Consider the following 24,392-nt stretch of genomic DNA (forward strand, 5'->3'; position numbering starts at 1 on the left):
CCCCGCCCCCTTCCCTTCTGAGGCCTGTCACAGGTTGAGAATGATGAAATGTCACAGAAGAAAGAGTGGAAGCAGAAGGCAGACATTCCCCTGCCCTGGGGAGAGCTCATTTGGTGTGACATCTTCCCTCATTGGCAGATCATTGGCTACAGAAGCACCCAGGAGTATCTGACAGCAAGACAGAGAGCAACTCCGTACAAACAGCCAGCAACTGAGACAGAGTTTCCCGAGCCATCCATATATCACGACACTCACTGAGTGGCACAAACTTGAAGGAAACTCTAGCCCTGCTTTATTGCAAATTAGGACCTTGGAGGACTTTAACATTCATGGGAGGAGTGACACCTGTCAAGTTGCAAAACTCAGACCTGGGTTTTGGCCACCCTGAGAATATGTGGGGAGAGGACATCTCAAGCTGGGGTTGGTCTCTGTTTTGTTGCCCACACACAGGGGTCTAAAGTCACTTGAGATGTCCTCAGGACCCCAGCTGGTCCCCATCATCATTCTCCAGAGGAAAGAAGTCTCCTGTAGACTGTGTCATATTTACCAGACCCGGGTGAATATTTTGGATATCCCAGACACTCTGGTTGCAGCAGACAGCATGGATGGGCAACTGGCCTGAGTTCCTTGAGTAAATAAAACCACCTAGATTTCGGTCTCCTCATGTTCTCCATACATCTGTGTTTAGGCACATGAATTAAGTCCTCATGTTGTTACTCTGTACCTAAGTCTCCTTGCTGGTTTTGTCAACCTCCACTTCATAATCCACATCAGAGTACATTCCTTCCCTGTGGCAGCTCCTGTAATTTTGCACCTCAGCTCCAGTGCACATTTGATGAGCTTTTTAAGCTGATGAGGGTGATCATACAGCTGTCCCCTGTCCCTGTTCCTTCCCGAGCTGTTACCCTAGATAGATGTACTGTAGGTTATCTAGATATGCCACCCACCAGTGTGTAGTGTCCCACAGCAAGGGAAATGCTGAGATGACAAAGGTGTGTCCCCTGTCAGGGAACCAGCATACACTAAGTCCTCTGGAAGGTCCCCAGGTACCACTGAGCACCATTATCCCTTTCTCATTGCACATCCCAGCGCACGAGAGCACCTCTTAGATCACGTCAGACTGTGTGCTGTGTTTCACATCAGAGAAGAAACCCCAGAGATCTTTCTCTGTAAAGGCTGAACTCTCTGCAGTGCTAAACCTGAGCTGCTAATGTTTTTGTGATGGACACAAATCCCAAGTAGGACACCTGACTCACAGGACTGCATCAGGAGAAAGCTTCTGCTGGAACCCACTGCACAAACTAATTATCTTCTCACCCCTCCCCACTGCCCTCGAGCAAAATAAGCTAATCAAGGAGGAAGGTTGTTATCAAAACACATTTACCACACGTCTTTGTTTTATGGTCCGCAGTGCCCAGTGCTGTCCCCGAGTTGCCTCAGGCAGGCACAGCCACCAAGATAATCAACCTATGAAGGGCACAGCTCTGCCCTGTACTTCTAGGTGGATTGGAGCAGAAAAAGTGCTCCCAGAAGAGATAAGAGGTCATCTAGGGAATGGAAGGACATCAGTGGTACTAGACGCACAACATGCAGGTACAGCTCTCCAGGACTGGTGATCAGCTGTTCTGCTCAAAAGGTACAGGGCTGGTTCAGAGTGGTTTGTTCAATGTCATCACCCATCTGTAGTGAAATGGGATTCTCAGGAGCCTCTGTTTCACTCAGGGCTTTATCACCATCAATAGGCATGCTTCCCGTCCCAAGAATTTCCTCCTACTCTCTGGACTAAGAGCCCCGATCTCATTTCAAAAGGCCATTGGAGAGCTGTCACATTTGGGGCTATTTCCTCTGCTCCAAAGGAGAGGCAGTGCCTAGGTGTGAAATGATGGGTACTTTAGCTATACCTCAGCAGACAGATTAAAGATTATCTAGGCTCAGTGCAGAATGCTTAATGGGCCAATGTCACTCTACGAAGCCCCCCTGCTGTGCGCTTCCCTCTGTGCAAAGGCTGAAATGCTGTCTCCAGTTTCGATAACTACCTGGGAAGAAGTGGGAATCACTCTGTGCCAAAGCCAATTGTGGGAAGATGACTCCACTTTCCCTTGCTATCAGATGGAAGAGGTTCACAGGCCATGTGCACGGCTGTCTGAGCCCCAGCTGTGACTGGGGAGAAGTCAAACCAAGCGCAGTTTGGAGACAAGATATCTTGACAGCTGGTTCACTCCTACCCTTGCCACCATTGACTGGCAGTGCTAACACTGGCAAACAAATGTTTGGAGACTTTCAAATCAAATGAAAGAATTCAGATTTCCTGCAATTACTTTCCCTCCCGGCATTTATGTTTTTCTCCCCGTTGTGTATGAACAGCGTGTATCTGGAAATCTTGTGTTGCAATGAGAAATGCCCCAGATACCTCAGACACACAGGGGTATTGAACATAATATCTGAAATAGCTCTGAGTTTCCCCTCTGATGGGCACGATCAGCCCAGCCAACTACAAGTTTCCAATGGAGGATTTGAGCTGGAAGCCATTTGCTCTTCGTCTGACTGATACACCGTTACGAAGATTAGGACAATTGTCATGTACCTTTGACATGGAGAGGGTCTCCCAGGTATTTGAAGGCACCAAGAGCTGACCTATGACATTGCTAAGGCAGGACAGGATACAGAAAGCTTTCCATATAAAAAAATGTTCCAACCATGATTGCAAAGACTTATTCATTATGCCTGGCAAATGCAGAACAGCTACACCTTGGGACATAACATCATGGGGAGTAAAAAGCAGGGACAGCTAAGAATCTGGTTTCTTGTAGTGGAAGCTGAGGGTCTATTGGATCACAAGCTCCTGCAAGAATCAGTAAATCACCCTTTTATCATCATCTGCTAGAGCTGAGAGTGGTACAGGACTGGGTGTGATATTCCACCCTCCTGCCCTGCTGGGTCCCTGAGGCCTAATCCTTACAGCCCTTCCCAGTGCCTCTTTTCCACACTTGAGATATCCTCCCCCCCCCTACACAGGAGGAGGAAAAGACTAGGAAGGAAAAGAGAAGAGGTGAAGGGGAAAATAAAGAAAAGACCTCAGCCTGAAAGACACTCACAGTCTTTCAGACAGCAGAAAGTCAAGCAAGCAAAAGACCCTTCAGAAAAGGTCTTATTGCAGCAACTGTAGGCAGCTTTGGTTACCCGAGACTCTCTAGTGATTCAGAAGACTTTGACCAAGAAAGTTAAAGCCAGGGACGATCAATGAGCCTCTGCAAGCAGCATCGCATCAGGTTACCTGCTGAGACAAGACTTTTTTTTTTTTTTTTTTTTTTTTTTTTTCCTGGTCTGGCAATGAGTCTGAGCATGGATGACAAACCTCCCTTCCCTTCCACTCTCTGGAAAACAACTTGTTTAAATGTCTTTTTTCCTCCATATTGTATTAGAAATGAGAATTGTAATTTTGGGGTAGGCAAGTATCCTGTGGCTACACGTCAGAGAGGAAAAGCTGGAGAGTGTGAGGATGTGGAGGGTAAGTCCCCAGATACTGGGGTGCCAGAGCAGAGCATGAAACCCTTCTGAACAGGGGTGTCCTTTTGTGGGTAAACCAAAAAATTCTCATATGGCTTCTAAAGTGTCTCATAAACACTATCTCTGCTGCTGCAGCTATCCAGTTAATCCACGGTCAACTCGGCCTGACTTATCGCGTTTACCAGATTTTGGTCATCCCTCGACTAATCCAGAGCCAAAGGGATCCAGAAAGATGGCTGGTATGTCTCATATCTAAGAACCTTCTGTCATTGCTTCATTCATGGGGTGAGGATGTCTACAGGAGGCCACTGCAGCTTATTCCCATGGTTCAGGGTCTCTCCTGGCACGTGCTCTGAAACTGAGGTGAAACTGGGCTGCAAAGCCAATAGAGCCAGTTCGGGTCCCCAGATGAGGTTCTTGGGTGCCAGAAGGACACACGAAGGACACACAAAGTACACGTGCAGCTCCTCACAGATGAGCAGAGGAGTGCAGAGAGCAGAGCCAACTCCTGGTTCTGCCACCTCTACAGTAGGACAGACTGGTGATGCTTACACAAGCCCTCTTCTCTCCACAGCAAATGTCAGTTCCTCAAACCAACAGTGTTTGTTGATGGTCTGTTTTGCTCAGTCTCTAGAGCTGGTATAGACTTCTGGGGGAGAAGGAAATCACAGATGCCTATATGTTTCATTTTAATTAAAAAAAAAAAATAATGCTTCACTCCAGAATGACTTTTTACTTTGAAATTTTAAGCAATTTACAAAAACCTGAAATAAAATCCCAAACTGAGAACTTCCAAGGTCTAAATTAATAATTCTCCAATTACTAAATGGTATCATCCCCTTCTAAAATGTCTTTCATGAACATTTCTTATTAAAAACAAAAAAAAAAAAAAAAAAAAAAAAAAAAAAGTTTTGAAATACCACGAGTCCTCCCAGAAAATGGGACGATTTGCCTCTGTGATTGCAATTTATGGTCTGCTGGCCAAGGAGCCCCCATAACAGCAAGGGCAGATCCCAGAAGCAGGAGGCTGGAGCCTAGAGCCTGTATCCTCCCTTAACCTTGTGCACGTTCAACTATTCATCCCAGAATTAGACAGAGGCTACATGAGAACGAAATGAGGCAGCACAGCTAAAATCTAGGAGTGGCAGCTAATGGAACGGAGCCTGGGACAGATCCCTTCTGCACCCAGTATATTTCCCCTTTATAAAGTGTTGCCTCTCCCTATAAGGATGCTGCTCTTCTGCTCCAAATATCCCTTCTGCTGGTAGCTGGGGTGTTAAGCACAACCCAGAGACACTGTGCAGGGCTGAAAACTTGTGTGGTCACCACATGCACCACATGGACCAGTGCTTCTGCATGTCTGCTCTGGATTGGTGTGGGGCCAGGCAGGAATAACGAGGGCTTGTTTGGCTGCAGAAGGGTTTATCCCTCCTTTGAGGGAAAAGAGCCTCATCTATCTCTGCCCCTCTGCATGTGAGGGGGAGAGGAGGGTAATAGTTTGGAAATGGATGGAGACAGAAGAAACTTTCGGGGGGGTTTAGAGGGGTGGTCAGATATTGGATGGCATCTTTGAACACTGTTGCATCTGACATAGGACGAAGCTGCAATTCATTTCAGGCTTGGAGAAAACTTTGCCCTGTTCTCATCCCTCTCTCTGCAGCCCCCCGTTTGGGCTGGTGACATTGCTGTGACCTTGCAGCCAGGCACCGAGTGCCTCCGTGCCAGCTATTAGCTTTTCAGCCTGGTTCCTCCCCCCAGCTCCCACCCCGGCCCTTTGCCCTCCCCTGGAGACCTGTGCAGCAACCGAGCGCCACATTTTCAATTTACACCATCTAAATGATTCATCGCCGCCTAAAGAGGCCTGAACAGAGCCCAGGAGGGGAGCAGAGCTACAGCAGGGAAAGGGAGGCGGGGGACAAGATCGGGGGTAAAGATACTGAGATGAAAAGCTCCAGTGACCCGCTCTGTATCGGCTGTCCTCTTCTCCGGGCAGAAGCCAATCAATCCTCCCCCCTCCCTTCTCCTGCAGCCGTCTGTGAGTCTGTCTGTCTCTTTCTCTCTCAGCGGACTCGAGTTTCTCGGTGTAAGGTTAGGACAGCAGAGCCGTGGAAATCGATTCCTGAGCCCTGGCACACCGCCCTCCGTGCAGACAGCCCAGCTCTGCCGTGAGACGACGGATGCAGAGCTGTCCCCAGGCGTCCCCAGACCTCTCACGTGGCGGGAGCTGAGGATACCTTGGAAATGGGGGTCTGGGTAAAGGGTCTGAGTCCACCCTTGAAGTGCAAATCGTAAATTAAAAGAGACCCGCGTGGGAGAGAGAAAAAGATACACGCTGCACCCAATCTGCCAGTTTTCACCTGATTCCCAGCCTACCACTGTTCCTCTTGGTGGTTAATGCTGGAGAAGAAAGACGAGTGAAAGGCATGGCTTTGCCCACAGGTAGTCTGGTTTCCTGTACCACTGTACCCCGGGTCTTGCACAACCCGACTGCCTCCTTCATCCCTTCCACAAAACAGCTCCCCCATCAGCAGGACTGGATTCAACCATGTACTGGAAACCACCTGGGATCCCTGACTGGGAGGGAAGAGGGAAGGGTTAGCACACACCAGGGGAAATGCTTAGGGCACATTTCCCCAGAGATCCTTGTTCAGGAGTTGTTGATGTTGCATCCCGTTTGATGAAAAGTCTGTTAATGAATTTTAAGGGGTTCTGATGTGCAAAATGTTGTAATAAGAGATGTAATATCAAGACACTCTTACCCTGAATACCCTGCAGATCTGGGTAAGTGGGATGTAATTGGCTTCTCTGCTCTCAGGGCTACCTGAAACTGAGACCCAGAGAGGAACACCTGGGGTTGCACTGAAAACCCCTTCCAAGATAGGACTGGAAATCAGATTTCTTGACTGCAATGGAAACTAGGAGGAAGAAACAGATTGGAGTGGGATTTGATAACATTTGCTTTCCAACTGCTTCGAAAAAATCCACAGGGAATCAATCTCAGTGACCCTGCTGCAAGGTACATAAATAAGAGGTGCCTCTCTTTTCCAGATAAGGAATCAGGGGTTAAGTGACCAGAGGGAGGAGGGCATGGGGATCCTGCCATCAGTCAGGTCCAGACAGCGAGGCCAAACTTCTCCTTGAAGGACTGAGTCTGTATGGGGTTTTCTTGTTCTAACTGAGTCAATGCTGTCACCCTCACTCGTCACCAGTCATCATATTTCTGACATTCCTTCATGATGAGCTGCTGGGTAATCTGCAGTTGTGTCTGCCCCTTTTCTCTCCTTTTGGGGATTTATTGCTGGATGTATTGATTGCTTGTTGCTACTGACCCTGGACGGCAAGAGATGAAATATCTAGCATTGCCGTGGTACAATCGACAGTCAAATCAATGATTTCCTAAACGGCTTGCACATAGTCTGTGCTTTCCCTCCATTGACAGAAAAACACACAGCACTCTGTAGGATAGATGCAGGATAAGACAAAAGGGAAATATACTATAGAGCTGTATTAAATTGAAAATATCCCCACGTCAGCATTGTCAACCTACCAGACCAAAACTCAGGACTGGTTTGACAAGGATCCCTTGAATAATTCCAGAGTTTGAGTAAAGTTTTTGGACAAGTTTTGGGATGGATCACCTAAATCTGATCTGAAATTAAGCAGATTGTCATGGCTTTGGATGAGGATCACACAAGCTGAAGAGCATCCACAGAAGGTTGGCATATGGTACAGGTTTGTTCCCTTTTCTTCTCTTCCAGGAAGGAGATGTAGCAAACAGAGTTGCTTCAACTGGATCACTGTCTCCACCAGGAAAGTTTGCAATGCAACAGGAAGAATTCAGAGGTGAACTCATCAGGAGACAGACACACTGTAATAGCAGGGTCCATCAGAAAAACCCTCCATCGCTGCCAAGGACACCGTGAGACTTGGAGTGACAGCACCCTGCAGAGCCATGCTCAGCTGGAGACGTTTGGTTAGACACTTTCCAGCCACTGTCTCTGCTGAGAGGTTCTTGGCAAATGAGACCACCCTGCCACTCATAGCCAGGAGCCCAGCCAACCTGACACCTCCCTCTCCACAGCTTTGGCAGAGGGCTCTCTGCAGGAGGAGATCACTGGCAGTGAGGGCTGCAGAGAGGAAACTTCAAGATCAATAGCATCATTAAAAGGCCTACAGAAAACAAAGCCAATGAACTAATCTCCCAGTCCTGAGGAAACCTGGATCCAGTGCTCCTTGAGAGGCACTGGATCAGCCAGTACCATAGAGTAATGAAATGGCGAAATGAGGTCCCCTCTTGGCCCATTATACAGAAGCTGATGAAGGTAGATACAGGCAACTTTGCTCAGCGTCCTGGACAGATAAGCCAAATGAGCAGTTTGGCTCATTTGTACTCATTCGGCACAATTGAGCTGACCCATACAGGTCAAATGCTCAACTTCAGGGTCAACATTTTCTCACAGTGAGCAAACAAACTATAAGATCCCCTTGAAATATACGTTGGAGTGGACCCCATCATGCTTACAGGGACCTGATTCCCCTCTAAGGGCAACGGAGATCATGACAAGTCTGGAAGAGGAGAGATTCAGGTCAGCAGTGGAAACTTGGAGGTTCTGATTGGTTCTGAGACACATGTCTGAGCCAGGCTGCTAGCTGGAGCCAAGCTGCCTGAAGCAGTGGAAACTAGAGGGTAATTCTCACCCACAGAAGGGCTGCTGGAGGGTTTGATTCAAAACACATCAGGGTGGACAAGTGCTTTCCTTGGTGCAGTCAGCAGACTGTGGATCAGGCAGTTGAGGAGATCTGACCAGATGTTACCACCCGTCCCTTGTCTTCCAAAAAACGCTTCTCAGTTAAACAAAAACTCCCCCAGTAAGTCTCAGAGACATTGCTGGAGGTACCTGGGTGACTCATTGGCTCACCTGGCTCAGCCAGGGACTGAGAGGGCATTTTTTATCTCTGTCATGTGTTATCACTGCTGTTGAGGGAAGATGGTTGGGGGAAAAGCAGAGCTGGGAAACACCAGCAGGTACTTACGTGTTGTGAAGAACACACCATCCACAGTGAGGGTCGCCTGAGCCCAAGCACTCGCTGCAGGTCTCGTACTGGCTACACGACTCCACGGGCACCCGAGTGAGCTGCAGAAGGAAAGGGGACAACTTGTCAGGCTTTTCACAGGGCTCTGCTACACCCATAATGTCTTGACCAAGGTGCCACCCTCCCCGTCCTCTTCCTGTCCTCCCAGAGGGACATCCCTGCAGAGATTGGCAGGGACAGACAGAAGGATGTGGCTGCAGAATAATTCAGAGTTCAACCCAGTGCAACGCCTGTTGAGATCAGCACTCCACTCGGTTCAACCCCTGTTGAGATCAGCACCTCCCCATGGCCTTCTCCTCCTCCCCATACCCCTTCATACTTCATTGACAGGTGATCTCACCTGCATAGTTTCACAGGGAATCAGCCAATCAGGCAGGCTGTGTGCAGGCTGTGGTGACCCCGTACCTTGAGGCGATTAAACAACATGTGATCTTCTGCAGCAAGTTAAACCCACTAGATCTCAATGCTGTCCTACACTCTGGTTGTGGACCCTGTTGCTTTCTGGCTTCCTGTGAGAACTGAGGTCTTGTGAGGTTTTTGTCTCCCTTGATGACCTTCCACACCACCACTGGTCCCAGCAAAGTGTTAACTCCACTCCCCATTGCCCGTGCATCTTTCCAACCATCAGTTGTCCCATCCCTGCAGAGGTTGCTCCCAGCAGGAAAAGGACAAATGCTACCAGCCTGAGCTTTCTGTCACGCTGACTTTGCAGCTCAGAAAGCATTAAAGGTGGACCTGAAACACCCATCTACTGACAAAATGCTGCATTTTATTATCTTTTTTTCTTTTTCTTTCTTCCTTTTTAATTAAAGTATTTCCGCCAGAGATTTCAAAGACAGAAGGGACTGCCTAGCCTGACCTCCTGTCTAACGGACCAGAGCCTTTTGATTCCCATTAGGTTTTATAAGCCCCTTACTCCTTTTGAAGCCAAACATACAATTTGGGCCCAATGACCTGATAGTCTCTTTTCCACTGAATAAGCTTCAGAGAGCTTCTATAATATACAGTCAATTGCCAGTGCCTTCACCCCAGCTCATGTCAGCAGGGAGAGTTTATTCCTTCAGATGATATACTGTGGTATTATCCTGATGAAACACCACTGAGAACTGCCAACTATAAACTGCAGAACAGTTACTCGTGACAAATGACAAGGGAATACACCTGGTTCCTAGTGACGATTTTTACTTGGTGCAACATTCAAGAGAGTTTGAGCTTTGAAGTGACAGATTAAGATTCATTCTGATCACATCTGCAAATGAACCAAGAACTGGATTTTATATATAAATATATATCAGGCAACATTCCAGCTATTTATGAAGACCTTTTCTGTTTGTATCAGAAATTGTCTTCCTAACCTCTGTAGAGATACCCTGCATGGTAGTTGATAGTCTATGAGCAAAAGCTGAAAATATGTATTTTTACCTCTGGAAGGTGGCAGTAGCTTTAGAAAACTTCAGATAGAAATATGACGGGATTTATTTACCATTGCACCATTGCCTGCATCAAGTCACCCAAAGAAACTAACTGTGGCTACTGAAAGCTTTTAATGAAAAGGAGAATGTGAAAAAAAAAAAAAAAAAGGAAACACAAAAATGCCTTTCTCAAATTGAATCTATTGCCATGAGCATAAGAACATAATCAGGACAGATGACAGAGCAAAGAAAATGGGAAGATCAAAACGGGGAATGAGTCATTCAAACTTCTGTAACTATGAAGAAGTTTCAAAGGTAAGGTGGCTTGGCCATGAATGCAATTGTTCCACCTTCCTTAAGCTTCAGGTCAAGAAGGTATTAACTGTTCACCAAATATAAATTGTACGCTCCAGGATTTCATCCAATTAGACATGTTGAACCCAATAGTCTGTGTTGCATCCAACTTCCCAAAAGACATACAATTTTTTACAAGAAGACATCAAGGGGTAGAGACCTTATAATTTCTTATGTTGGCCATTTCCACCTGTTATTACTATCTGAGAAAAATATATATTGTGGATTATTTTTCCTTGAACACATCTACTTTGACCATGTCTATGTCGTAAACATCAGAGTACTCACAGAAGAGGCAGATAATTCAGTTTTGAAAGACTGAATCTGACATTCCTCAATCCGAATGCAATCAGTTGTGTAATTCCACCTTGTAACACAGCTGGGATTGGCTGTGCAGTTCCTATCCATGTTACCCTCAGTTTAACACACGGTGCTGCTTGATTTATCCTCATTAGATGTAGATACTTCTCCTGAACCTGTTTCTGAACTAGTTTACATCTGTCTTATAAAAGTGAGCCTTGGCTGAGAAGTTTAGATCAGAACATGCACTTTTCCAATGTCTAGTGGTGTGGGGTTTGACTGTTTTGAGTCAGAATCCACTTGTGACTATGATATATTGCAAGAAAAAGCCCTAGAGTACTGAAATTTGCTATTTCTTCACAAATTGCTGCAAAAAGAGTAGGTTAAAAGCAGCCTCTGTAGGTTTATTATTATTATTATTATTATTATTATTATTATTATTATTATTATTATTATTATTATTATTATTTAATTAGCTGTCAAAGGATATCCAAGCTCCATTCAGAGGAGAAACCTATTGGGAATCCAAATCTTCATCTTTGCAGAAATATTTCCTTTTCAGTGCATTTAAGGTACTTGTTCTCTGGAAGATGTAGTTTGTATGTTGTGTAGGACCACACCTTGCTTTGGTCAGAGGCCCAGAGAGCACAGCTATGCAGTATGAGCTTGCACCAAGCTACATCCCACATCCTGTCAAGCACAACAGAGTAATAGGTGTCCCGTGTCAAAATTTGCATTGCTATGTGTTATTCCCGCTATATGAGACCTTTTATGACTTCACCTCAAGTAGCTTTATTGTGAGATTAATTAAAATTGTACCACGCTGATAAATGTCTTGGGCTGTAAGTGTCAGACCTTCTAATTAATAAAGAAAGAAACTACAAAAAACAAAGGAGCTGTGACTGAAAGGAAAGCCACCTAGGGGTCATCAGCTGAAAAGAAAAAGAACATCAAGCAAATAAGGCACATCACAGGTCTTATTTTCCTTTGGAACATAAACTGTAATTAATTCAGCTCAGCTTCCCGAGTTGAAAGTTTTGAGAACTGACCGTGCCCCCAGGGAGTAGTCAGTTCTTTATGCTGCCCCTAAAATATCTAAAAAAGAAAAGTCCATGCAGCCTTCCAATTACAGTGCCTTGCCATTATTCACTGCAATGAAGGGACTAGACAGCTCTGAAGGTTGAAATCTCCATTGTAAACCAGGCTGTGATTACTCCTTCCATCCCTTCTCCACCCTTGGAAAGTCTAACAAACTTTTCAAGGTCATTTCCCAACCTCGGCGAGGCTCCCTACCGCTCATCCTTCAGCAGGGTGGAACTTGGATTCCACATTTTTGCAGCGAATATAACCAGGGTTTAAGCGGACAGAGAATTAACCAAAGCAAGGTGTCCTTCATTTTGGGGCACTATGAGCCAGGTTAGAGTTATTTATATTCATGCAATGGTCACGGCTTAACTGATATTTTGGCCTCACTCTGCTAGAGCAATATATGGATGTAAGAAGAGACTGTTGTTGTTTTAAGGGCTTATATCCCATAGGTGATGAAGTACATATCCCCATTTTATCGATTTCATTTATAAAATGTAATTTTATCTCATGCAGCTGATGTAGGTGCTGTCTTTGAAGATGTGGGCTTAAAGCACCTGAGCAAGTTCATGCAAGACGTCCAGGAAAGACCTGATTATTGAACACTAACTTATTAAGTACAACATAGACTGTAGGTTCATTGAAAAATTGAAGAAATTATGGTAAGGTTCCTATAGACCCCTGTCCACCACCTGATGGACATCTAGGACCTGCTGTGCTTTCAAGGCTCTGTCCATAGCAGACAAGAGGGACAGATCATCTCTGAGGTAGGCAGCGTTGCCAGATCAGCCAGCCCACCACAGGACTTCCAAGATCACTGCCATGTATTGGAGGACGTGAAAGAACCAGGAGCCTCGCCACTAGCACCTTTCTCGCCTCACCACTAGCACCTTTCTTGAACAGGGAAGACTAAAAGGTCAGGACCTGTATCCCTCAGGCAGCTTCACCATCTAGACTGTTCCCTACTCGCAGCTATCCCGAGTGAGACGCAATCCCAGAGCCAGGGTTGGACAAGTGGTAAGTGAATGTGATGGCCTTCTCAAGGGCAGCAAGAAAACAATGAACAGGTCCAGCTGCCGTAGCCGCAGCAGGATTTGGAAAGATACTTCACTTCATCAACACATTCCGTCACCTGTCCCCAAAGAAATCATTCCCGAGTTTCTGGCTCACAAGGACATCTTGAAAAATCTGGAAAAATCTTCAAATTCCTGTATGACTCACCTGCTACATACCACTTCAGGGCTTTTCACACAATACTGGGGCCATCCTCACCTCTGATACAGCCTGAATTCTAAACTGCAGCTTCTCCATCTCCCAGCCTCTCTTTCCCCCTCCGTTTCTAGTATGAATGAGTTACAGAAAGTCATTTAAAACAAAATGATTGAGGTTTTTGGATCTGATAGATGCTAACAGCTAATCCTGTTAGAAATTTGGCTCCCGCTTCTGCCATTATATATTCACAAAAGCTCCTGCTATGTGCTCAGTCATAATTTTCTGGCTCCCATTTTTGACTTTTTTATTTCAATATACATTACTTTTTTTTTTTTTTTTTTCCCCCTTAAACTGCCAACATTCTGGTCAAAACCTGAATCATTGCTCAATCTCTGCTGTTATAATTGGATGTTAATACAGCGGCAGGATTTATTCAGTCTGATGGACTAAGTTAATTTAAATGTACAAAAAGGCATCTTAAGTAGCCAATTTCCTTTGCAACAGTCAAAAGATACATTTCCAAAACACTGAACAGTGACTTTGTCAAGCCATGTGGGTTCTGTGAATGCTGCTATCTTTCAAGACTCAGCCAGCCCCGAAAAACTGCATAAAGATTAAGAGAGGAACTTATTTGATTTCAAAGCCTTGAATAGAGTGTTCGTGATAATACAGTTTATTGAATAGAACAAGGCAAAAAACACCTAAGAGACCACTGGTGGTACCAGATTCTTCACCCTTAACAGAGTCAGTGAGGATGTTCGGTCAGCTGCACGGCATCCCAGGATGCCACTTTTAATTTGGCCTGAATTATGGACAGAAAGGCCTTGAGTTCCTCTGTCATGTTTGAGATCCTGTGCCTCATCCACCTGACCTACAAACTCAGCAAAAAGCAGGAACACAGAAAAGCAAAGCCCAGGGAGCTGGAGCACGTCTTAGTTACACTGGCAAGAAAACAGGACTCACATGCATGTAGATGACTGTAAAACTGGTGGGAGGGGAAGATGCTCCTGTGGGGATAGAGACGGGGATCTGTGTTTGATACCAGCCTGCCACTCCAGCAGAAGGAAATAACGTGCCAGTCCCACTGGGATGGGGAATGTCATTTCTCATCAGACACCTCCAAGCTCTTCCTCTTTATTGTAGCACTCTTCCTAGCAAATCCATGCTTACATATGTGGGAAATCGGAGGCTTTAATTAAATAGAGTTAATTGGAAGCAGCAGTAGCTGTCAAGGACAAATGACACAATAATTAAACTGGGGGTCAATGTCCCGCTGCGTGGCAGGGTAAATTACCTGTCCAAATATACTTGTTCACAAAGGGCTTCCTACCTACGGCTGTACGTGGGCTGCTTCTCCTCCTCTCCTCTTCACTGCCCTGAGCTGTCCTGCACGTCTTTGGTGAGAGACATCTTTGCTCTGGCGTTGCCAGAGTTCCAGTCTCAATCACACACCATGCATGTGAATGGAGATAAAGCGGTGAGAGATAATAGAAAGATTTGAGGTCCACAGCCTCTGTGGCAATAGCCACAGAAGCCTTTGGGGTAAGGCTGAGGCTGTCAGTTCCCATCAGATGCCCTCACGATGAGATTGCTATGGGTGTTCCTGCAGCAGTGCAATTTTCTCTGCACCCCTTTTAGTGCAAATTTTCTTTGCACCCCTTTTAGTGCAATTTTCTTTGCACCACTTTTAGTGCAGTTCTCTTCTCCGTGCCTCCCTTTGGCAGGACCCTGCTTTACAGGTGGCTCAGAAAAGCCACTGTGGGGGCTTGGGTAAGGCTTCGTTTCTGATCCATCAAGTCTGTAAACCTTGCAGGTTGTGGTGAACAGCTCCAGCATGGGAAGTACGCAAAGCGAGGGTTTTGCCCTCTCACCAAAATCTGTCTGTTACATCAGAGTCTAAGTCTAAGCTAGAAATCCAGGTTCTTCTGAAGGAGAGACCTTTGACACGGCAGGATTTGTCTGCTCTCTGTTTTATATGTCTACCCAGGGACGAGATAAATCACGCCCTGGATGTTCCTGTGTCTATCCACTGAATATAAAGGAGTCTAGACAGTCAGATGAGGTGGAGACATTTACAATGTAGATGTTGAATACTGGGTGAGGTGAATCTCACATCAATGACATACTTAATTTTCTGCTATTCCTCTAACCTTGCCACAGAAAACAACTTCCAAACGTGCTAAGGTCTCCCCTCTTCCTAACTGTAGCACCAGAGTAATCAATCACAATACAAAATGCATTTTCTTTATTCACTGGGAAAGCAGTAGAGGAAATCCACTGTGTTACATAGCTAGAAAACTGTTCCAGGAACTCAAAAGACCTTGTGTGATGACACGGACTGTGTTTGAACAAGCGCCTTTCACCATCTGCTCTGTAAATACAGTCCTCGTGCTTTGCTGCATCCAAGCTCATTCCTGCTCTCTGTTCTGGCTTTGCTTACAAAGGAACAGGCACTCAAAAATTATCTCAGTCCTTTTCTTGAAGGCTGGGTAGCTTCCCAGGTTCCCCCTTCACAACTGCTCAGCCTACGCCCTGTGCTGTCCCTTCTTCGAAGAAGTCTGCCACGATGTAATGACTCTTCTCCAAAAAGCATCAATACTCGGGGAGAAGCTAAGGACACACCATCCTGCTAGGAGTATGACTGGCAACCTGGAGACTGAAGAGCGTGTGTCCAGAGGTTTCAGTGTGGAATTTCATTCAGCCTTCCTCTGAATTCACTTTTGTTTTTTTTTTTCCTTACCAAGGATGTAAAACTCTCCCTCAGATAGGAGAGCAACATCCCACTGGCATGATGATGTGCTCTCTGCACAAGGCAGGAAATTTATTAGGAGAAATCACAGTTCACCAGCTCAGAGGTGTGGAGGGAGTTTCAAGTGATTTTCCACAATCCTGATGAAACCAGCCACCTTCTTACCACCCTGCAAACCATCAGCTCTGGCTAACTCTGTATTATTCAATCCGTGTTTCTCCCTGACAGGTCCAGGTAGCTTCAGATCTTCCCTGCCTTGTTTAGTGTGAAATCTTTATCCCATGGTCACGTGTTTCAGTCTGTAAACTGTAAAACAAATGATGTTTGGCTAAATATTTGTGTTCAAAAGCCTTCAAAACAGAGGGCCTCATGTCACAATTAGCGCAGGGCCAGCCTAGGCTTAATGAGAGCCAGTGCCTGCGTAGTTACTGAAGCATGGCTGCTGAGCAAGGGATAGATCATTACCCAGGTTCTATAAAGACTATATATAGATTTAATTGGGACCTGTAATGGAGTTTATGTCACTGCAAAGGGCCTTCTCAAAGTCCAACATCACTCGAAGGCTCCTGGTGAAGAGTTAAAAAACACACAGGGAGAGGTTAATAGTTGTTCCTACTGGGGATGGCTACTTTCCAGATCATGTTGTTCCACCATTTTTCGAGAAGTTCTCATCCTTCTGCTCAGTCATCAAGGAGCCTCTTGCTGCAGATTCATTCTCTTCAGCAGCACTCTTGGGTAGCCTATTGCGTTTCCTTGTCCATTACTATCAATGCAATCCTATCACCGCTCCAAATCTTATCTTCACGCCCTTATCATCTCCCTGGGCTAAGACATTTTTATCCCATTGCCTGGAGAATCTTTGTCCCATCTCTCTCCTCAGCCACCTTCACTCTCTCCTGGGTTTCTAGCTCCGCTGCTTCATGACCCATACAGTCATGAAGGATTACAGAATCACAGAATCATCAAGGTTGGAAAAGACCTTGAAGATCATCTAGTCCAACCATTGACCTAATATTGACAATTTCCAACTCAGCACTGGGTCAACCCGATTCTTCAACCCCTCCAGGGATGGGGACTCCCCCCCTGCCCTGGGCAGCCCATTCCAACGCCCAACAGCCCCTTCTGCAAAGAAATCCTTCCTCAGAGACAGTCTAAACCTTCCCTAGTGCAACTTGAGGCCATTCCCTCTTGTCCTATCGCTTGTTACTTTGTTAAAGAGACTCATCCCAATTGATGATGTTAATCATGGACAAAACCCTTACAGTCATGGATACAACCCCTACAAGCATTATCAAGCTACAGAAATCATGGCAGACAGTTTGAAAAATGCCATTTCCCTAAGTTACAATCAGATTTTAAATTCCTCCTAATACCACATAAAAGCAGCCATACTGGCTGGGATCAATTCTCCACATATTCCAGTTCCTTGTCTTCAGCCATGGTACGAAGGAAAACATAAGAACAGAGTAAACATATATGATAATTGAGATATTGGGGAATATGGTGTAGGGGAGAACTTTGTAGAGCAGGGTTGATGGTTGGACTCGATCATCCCAAGGATCTTTTCCAGTCTGAATGATTCTGGGATTCTGTGATACATCCCCAGTAGCCACCCAGCCTTTCGCTATTTTCATTCAGGGAAACTTTTGAGTCTTATGTGTCTCTATGTAGCAACCTGAACAAATCTTTAATTTTCCAGTTTATCCTTGAAATTGCATTGACTTTTTACATCCACAGGATGCTTTGGCAGGGAGTTTCATAGGTCCAGAGCTGACTGCTTGAAGGAATCACCTCTTTTCATTTGTTCAGGGCTTGATTTTCAACAGTTTAATTTCATGCCCTGTAGTTCTTGTATTTGCAGAGATGGTGAACAGTCACTTCCCATCCATCCCCTTCTGCTAGTCATAAGTTCACCACCCTCTACCATACACCCCAGCTCACCCCTTCACAGGCTGAGGAGTTCCTGCTTCTTCAGTCACCTCCCACGTGGAAACCACTCCACACAGCTGGTCATCCTGGTTCCCTTTCTCTTTTGACCACCTATTTACCCTTTTTAGCCAAATGTTGGGCAAAAGGAAAGGCTACCTGGTGGCCTAGGTCATCTCTTTATAGCCTTCTCCACCTTGTATCCTCCCTGGACTCTCAGGCACTGACCACATCATCAAAAACTATTAAGCTCCTGCCTTTAACAAGGTGCCACCTCTCAGCTTGAGGCACATGACCATTCAGATCCTTCGGGCTCATCCCAGCTGTGAAAGAAAACACACCAGCTTAAACTGTGATTAAGCCTGCTTTATCGCAGGCTCAGCGAATGGCAGGTAACTCGTAAAGCACCTGATTGCTTTCAGCAGTGTGAGTGTACAGTGAAGCTCCTCAGAGGACACGCTTCTCCTTGCCACCAAAAGGGGCATTTGTTTTGTTCCTAGACACGTACTCCCACTTCAACTTCTTTCCTCTCATCACTGCCTCCTCCTCTCCTTTTATAAGTCATTCTCCATGCAGTGCCATCAAATCTCGGCTGACAGGAGCTCTGCAACCTGCCACAGGCAGCATCAATTGAAGAGATAGCATCAGCTGAAGAGTTATGAGGTCACGTCGGTTAATCTGCAAACCAAAACCTTAAGATTTGAGGTAGGGAGAGCCATGATAACCTTTGCTTGCAGTTGAACCCGAGCTGCAGCAAACATACAATAACCCAACCCAGAGACACAAAACTGGGACTTTTGGGGGGTTATTACAGTGCCTTTCTAGAGCGCTCCCCACCAACAGCATTACTGAGCATTTCAGTCAAGAGTTAACCAAGATCTAGGGAGAAAATGTGAAGCAGGCTCTTCCCAAGCCCTTAAATATATGTCTCAGTTTATTAAATGAGAGAAAACCAGACAGAGCTTACTGCTCAGCTGATGCCTGTGAGAGCTCAGTGTGCTCTCAAGGCTTGGGTGGTAATTAGTACTGCCAAAAAGACAACGAACAGGCAGAGATGCAGGCAACTATTTTGGGGCATATCTATTTGCCTTTAGATATCTCTGCTGCTTGTTTCAGCGTGAAATAAGTGAGAAGTTCCTAGCAAAGCCCAGCTCCTTTCCTGCAGCACTTTGAGTCATGGAGGGCTTGAAATGCAGAATTCCTACTGAGCACAACGAGGGTTGCCCCATCCTAGCCCCAAGTACCCATATTTCAATGAATAAGCACATAACCTAGTGCAGCAAGCACTACACATGTTTTCCCAGCTTTCTCAGACATTCATCTTGCCATAAAATGAAAGTTCAAGGACATTTAATTCAAGGATCATATAAATGCATTGCATTTAAGGTCAGAAGGGACCGTTAGATCATCTGTTCTCACCTCCTGTACATCACAGGCCACTAAATTTATCCCATTTACCATTATACTGAATCACATAATCTGGTTTTAGCTAAAGCATGTTGCCTAGAAAGACCTCCCATTTCGACGTGACGATACCAAGAAATGGAGAATCCTCCATTTCACGGGCAGTTTGCTCCAGTGGTTAATCACTCACACAATAAAAAGCTTGTACGTGCCTTACTTTTCACCTGAATTCATTGGGCTTTGGTTTCCAACCACTGCATTTTATTCTGTTTTTCTTCTCCAGATTGAAGAGCCCTTTAAGCCTGTTATTTTCACCCCGTGAAGATGCTCAGACAGCCAAATCAAGTCATTCTCCAATCTTCCCTCTGATAAATTAACAGACTGAGATTCCTTCAGTCCCTTTGAGGAAATCATACCTTTCCGCTCCCTGCAGATACAAACTGTGGATCTTTTTCCCATCTCAGTGCTTTTTTTTTTTTACAAAAGGACACTCCAGAGCTGACCGCAGAGCATGACTACTACTCTCTTGCACTCCTCCAAGGATGCAGGATCAGCCCGTTTCTGCTATGGGCTAGACCAGGAGAAACCCTTTGCAAGATGTAAAGAAATTACCTGCTCATCCATTTCAGTCATTGCTTTCTAGGACACGTCTCCCACTTTCCAGTCTGACCTAGATTCCTTCTTAGGAGCCAGAGAAGTTTGCATTTGTTTAGTTAGAGGAGCCAAAGTCACCCAACCACTCTGTCCTCATTGTTAATGCTGAGCTAATCATTGTACCTCTGAATATTTTATCTGTGGGATTTAAAATATCAACTTCCCGCTCATTCATGAAAATTTTCAATAGCTTTGGGCCTAATATTGATCCCTGGAGAATACTACAAGGAAACCCTCAGGCTCTTTGAGAGCTGCCAAGTATGAAGCCATTTCAGAGATGTCTTCATGCTAATTTTAGCTTTTCTTTTTCTTTTTAATGGGAACAGGCTGTGGTGTTGACTCAAGTGCTGTATGGAAAGGTAAAGACAAGGCATCCATACAATAAAACCTCATTATTTCCTTAAAGCGCGAATCACCTATTTCCTCAAAGAATGAAAAATGTCTTATTTTTCATAAAAATATGCTACCCAACTGCCATTTGGCTCAATTCAGGAATAAGCATCAGGAGCTTCAGACTTACCCAGGGACTTACTAATATTTACTAATAGTAAATATTTACTAATATTAACCCTTCTAGCCACCATGAATTACTGAAGCAGGGGTCTCACTGATGCACTTAAATTATTAATATATTCCTTAGGATATTTGAGGCTGGGCATTTCAGGTCTCAGGTGTGCAAAGTCACCCTCAGAGGGGCCCTGCAATAGCCAGTGCCTGTGGCTTTACACCTGGATAGAATGCCTTGGTGAACAGCCCAGAGTCAGATAGGATCAAACTGGGCACTGGGAACTTGTGGGGCTCTTAGGAGATGTGGTTCCTGAGGCTGAGATGACTCTCAAATCTGTATTTGCCCTGTGACTGTAGGCACCACAAAGGTGCAGCAGCATTGATACAGCTGGTTTTGCTGACGTCCGAAAGCATGCATGGGTCATCCTTTCTCCTGACTCCTGGTGATAACTCTGAATTCAGGGCTCTGCATGGATCCCTAAGCTTGTGCAGGAGTACACAAGGTTCTTCATTTCTCCAATCAGTTTCTCTTTCCTTTGCACTCCTGTAGTTTTTTCACATTTTTCTCCAGCCAAAGCAGAAAGCTGAGACTCCCACTGCACCTTTCTTTTTATGGAAAGATATACACAGCGCCCAGATTTCTTGGGGAAAAACTGCTGGCATGAGGATCTGTAGAGAAACAGAACTTTTGTCCCTATAGATAACTGATTCAAACCTGATTTAAGGCCTTCAACACTCCCCGGTACTGCTTTGGTTCTGTATGAAATAGCAAGATCTCATTTCAGCTCCTTGCTGCCAAGCACTGAACTCACAAAAGCCACTTCTGAGCAGGATCTGCCCAGGGGGGCCAAGGACCAGGTCTGGGGGGGTGTGTGATGGTGTTGGACGACTGCAAGATGTACACTGCCAGCTGGCCTGCACATAAAGCACAGAGACCCAAGAGACTCCACAAATCCTTTGCCAACTCCATCCAGGTGGTTCCCAAACTGGCATCTTGAAAGAGAGTGGGATTAACCCACGGAGGCATCTTAAAGGAGCCCTCCACCTCAAAGATCAAAGGCACACTGGCTCCACTTCTCTTATTACACCTGCCTCCCTTGTGGGCATCCCTTACAAAAGCCCACAATCTGATTTGGACTGGGGGATTTGAAAAAAAAAAAAAAAAAAAAAAGAATACCAGCTCAAAAACACCCTTTTGTCCCTGGCCACAAAGAAGGGAGCCCCACTTGGCACATAATGCAAACGGAAAGAAATGAGAGCAAGAAGCAGGGCCGGGCCCTTGGAGGGCCCCTCTGATACACAAACCATGTTATGCAGCTGAAAAGACTCGTTTCTCCCGTTGACCTCGAGCACCTGGGACAGTGAAGCTCCCTCGCTCCCAGGGCAGCCCCAGCACCTCCCAGTAAGGCCAGCTCACACACATACCACCAGCATTGCAAGTGACCCTTGTGCCTCTTGGCAGGACCCTGCTGACCCTCCTGGCCCTTTTTATCTGGGTCTGACTTGCATCCCCAAAAGAAGCCAGCGGCTTCGGAGTTTGGAGTCTCCTTGCAGAGCTCAGGGCATCTGACTTCCCTGTCTCAGTAGCAGTAGCAGTGACCTCATTGATCCTCTTTACTCTTCCTTTTCTCCAGCTAACGCAAACACATGCATAAAAGGGCCAGCACTCTTCACCTGCCGTCCTCAGAGCCATTTGGGAAGGGGATGGGGAACAAAAAGGATCAGGGATTAGAAGAAAGTAAGGCATAGCACTGAGGTGGCTGTCCAAGGGTCAAACACACTTATGCCTTGATTGGCATGAAAATTGACACTAGCTTTATTAAAGCAATATAGTCACTATCTAAATACTGCTGTGGCCACATATTTCTTAGTTTAAGAAATCCTCCGATGCACAGAGTGGCCAAAGTGGAGGGAAGCTGAGGTAGCTGAAATCCCCTCTCCTGAAGCCTGTGCATGGGATCTGGCCTCCTTTCAGGCACAACAGGCTCGTAGCACCCACAGGATCAGCAGAAAAGACCAGAGGTATGGATCACTTGGCATCACACTCCTTCCCACGTGTGCAGACACGTGTGTGCATGCTCCCATGCATGCACACATGCAAACCTGGCAGCCAGCTAACAGCATTTGCAAGTGCTGGCAGATTTATACCACACAGAAAGGGGCTGTGTGGAACACTTTTTTTTATTTACTAGATTCTATTTCACACCGGTGAACCGTAAAATTATAACTACAGCTTTTCTCAGTCTTTTACCCATCTATGATATCTGTCTGTCTGTCTCTTACCTATCCACATGCATACAGTGTGGTGGCAATAATGTATGTCCTAAAGGAACAATATCACCTCTGCATCCCAAGGATTACAGCCTGCCTCTTCCAGAAACAGCAATCCCCGTCCCTGGTTTATTAACCGAACAGCAGGCGTTGAGAAAAACCCTCACCCCCACAATCAGGGGAGTGGTTTTCTCAGAATTTATGGAGAGCAGGAAATTAGGAACGTATAATAAAGCCAGAGGACAGCTGAGGATCAGTTTCAAATCTGACCAAAATAATAAGTGAGGAGGAGAGTTTATTTCCAGTTGCCTGGGATTTTACCTGAGGAGAGCTGTATATCTCCTGCTTTAACTTCATGAATTATAGTATCACCTTTTTAGCTAGTGTTTTAGAAAAATGCAAGAGCTCATGTCCCTGTTTCTTTATCTTCAAAGGACATGCAGATTTTATAGTTATTTGTCTCAAGGGGGGATGAAGGAAAATTTATGTTTTGTACTTTATTTCTTGTTTCAGCCATCGCTTCTGAACCCTTCCCTGTCTGGAGATCTTATTTACATCTTTGGAGACAGAAAAAGTCTGTGAAGGAGGGAAGCCCAGCCAGGTAAGAGCACAGCTCAAGTCCCTCCCTGGCCAGAGACCCATATCTGCACAAGTTATTTAATCTCCAATTCACTTAATCTAGCCAGTGTGTCTCTGAAAGGGACATAAACACCATCCAGGACTATTTATCTCCATTGCTTATGAAGGGATCCGAAACGTGGGGTGGGGTGAATCTGGAGCACGTTTATTTTCCACCTGCACCAAGGGTTAGAGTATATTTGTAGCTCACAAAGATGTTGTGAAGCTCCAGGACGAGGGAGATGCCGCGTGCTAAATGGTGGATGTTTAGAAAGGCGTGTACAGAATCCCTGGAAACATTTAGCTCAGACGGTTTGTTTTCCTAAAAAGATATGCGGTATTGCTGAGCTGGGGCTCAGAGCAAATTTCTCCCTGAGGAGTTCGGTGACCTGAGTTATGCAGATTGTATTAGACAATCATACTGGTCTCTTTTGGCTTTCAATTCTATGAATTTATAAGTAGTTGCCAAATAGTTTCAATGATAATTGTCAGCCTGTGCTGAAAAGAGCTTAGCTAGGCAGCTTATACAGACCTTACGTGAAGTAAAAACTTATTGTTATTATTTTTATTATTGCAGATGGGTTTCGTCTTGCTCAGTTTTCAACTACATTTTCTCTATCAGAATATAGATTTCAGAAGACAAGTTGCCTGACCCAGCAACCAAGCCTATAATGGGACTGCTACAGTAATTGCCATATTTGCAAGACAAGTACGAATTGCTACTTCTGGATTAGCCACACAGGCAGTGGAGATGAAGTTTATCATCGCCCTAAATGTGTTTTGGTTTTGGCTGACACATGGATGTTCCAGCAATTATCTTGCTGCGTTAGGGTCCCCTTTTCCACATAGATTTCCTGAGGTTTTATACTGGAGCTTCTGTGAATGTTTGATGGTGTAGGCTTTTAAGACAACTAACAGTGAAATGACCATTCCAGTACTCCCAAATGTCAGTGCATGAATCTGAATTTTCTTCTGTTTTGCAGTGCGTTACAGATTCAGAGCATCTGTGATACTGTGCTGGTGTCATGGTTTAACCCCAGCTGGCAAGTAAGCACCATGCAGCCACTCACTCACTGGGTGGGATGGTGGAGGAGAATCAGAAAAAAAAAGTAAAACTCATGGGTTGAGATAAGAACAGGTCAATAATTGAAAAAATAAAATAAAATAAAATAAAATAAAATAAAATAAAATAAAATAAAATAAAATAAAATAAAAATCAAAAACATAAATAAGACCTGAGAAAACAAGTGATGTACAATGAAGTTACTCATCACCTGCTGACTGTGAGCAGTGATTGC

General features: G+C 45.3%; 1 protein-coding gene across 1 annotated transcript in view; it reads right to left on the reverse strand.

Annotated features, from left to right (window-relative positions):
- Positions 1-24,392, reverse strand: part of PLXNA4 (plexin A4) — a 454,909-nt gene that overhangs the window by 143,628 nt on the left and 286,889 nt on the right. The window contains exon 5 of the mRNA XM_026862957.1: positions 8,542-8,642. Within this exon, the coding sequence (XP_026718758.1) occupies positions 8,542-8,642 (101 nt within the window). The remainder of the gene's footprint in view (positions 1-8,541; positions 8,643-24,392) is intronic.

This window comes from Athene cunicularia, assembly GCF_003259725.1.
Source record: "Athene cunicularia isolate RWA chromosome 1 unlocalized genomic scaffold, athCun1 chr1_part2, whole genome shotgun sequence".
In the NCBI taxonomy this organism is placed as follows: Eukaryota; Metazoa; Chordata; class Aves; order Strigiformes; family Strigidae; genus Athene; species Athene cunicularia.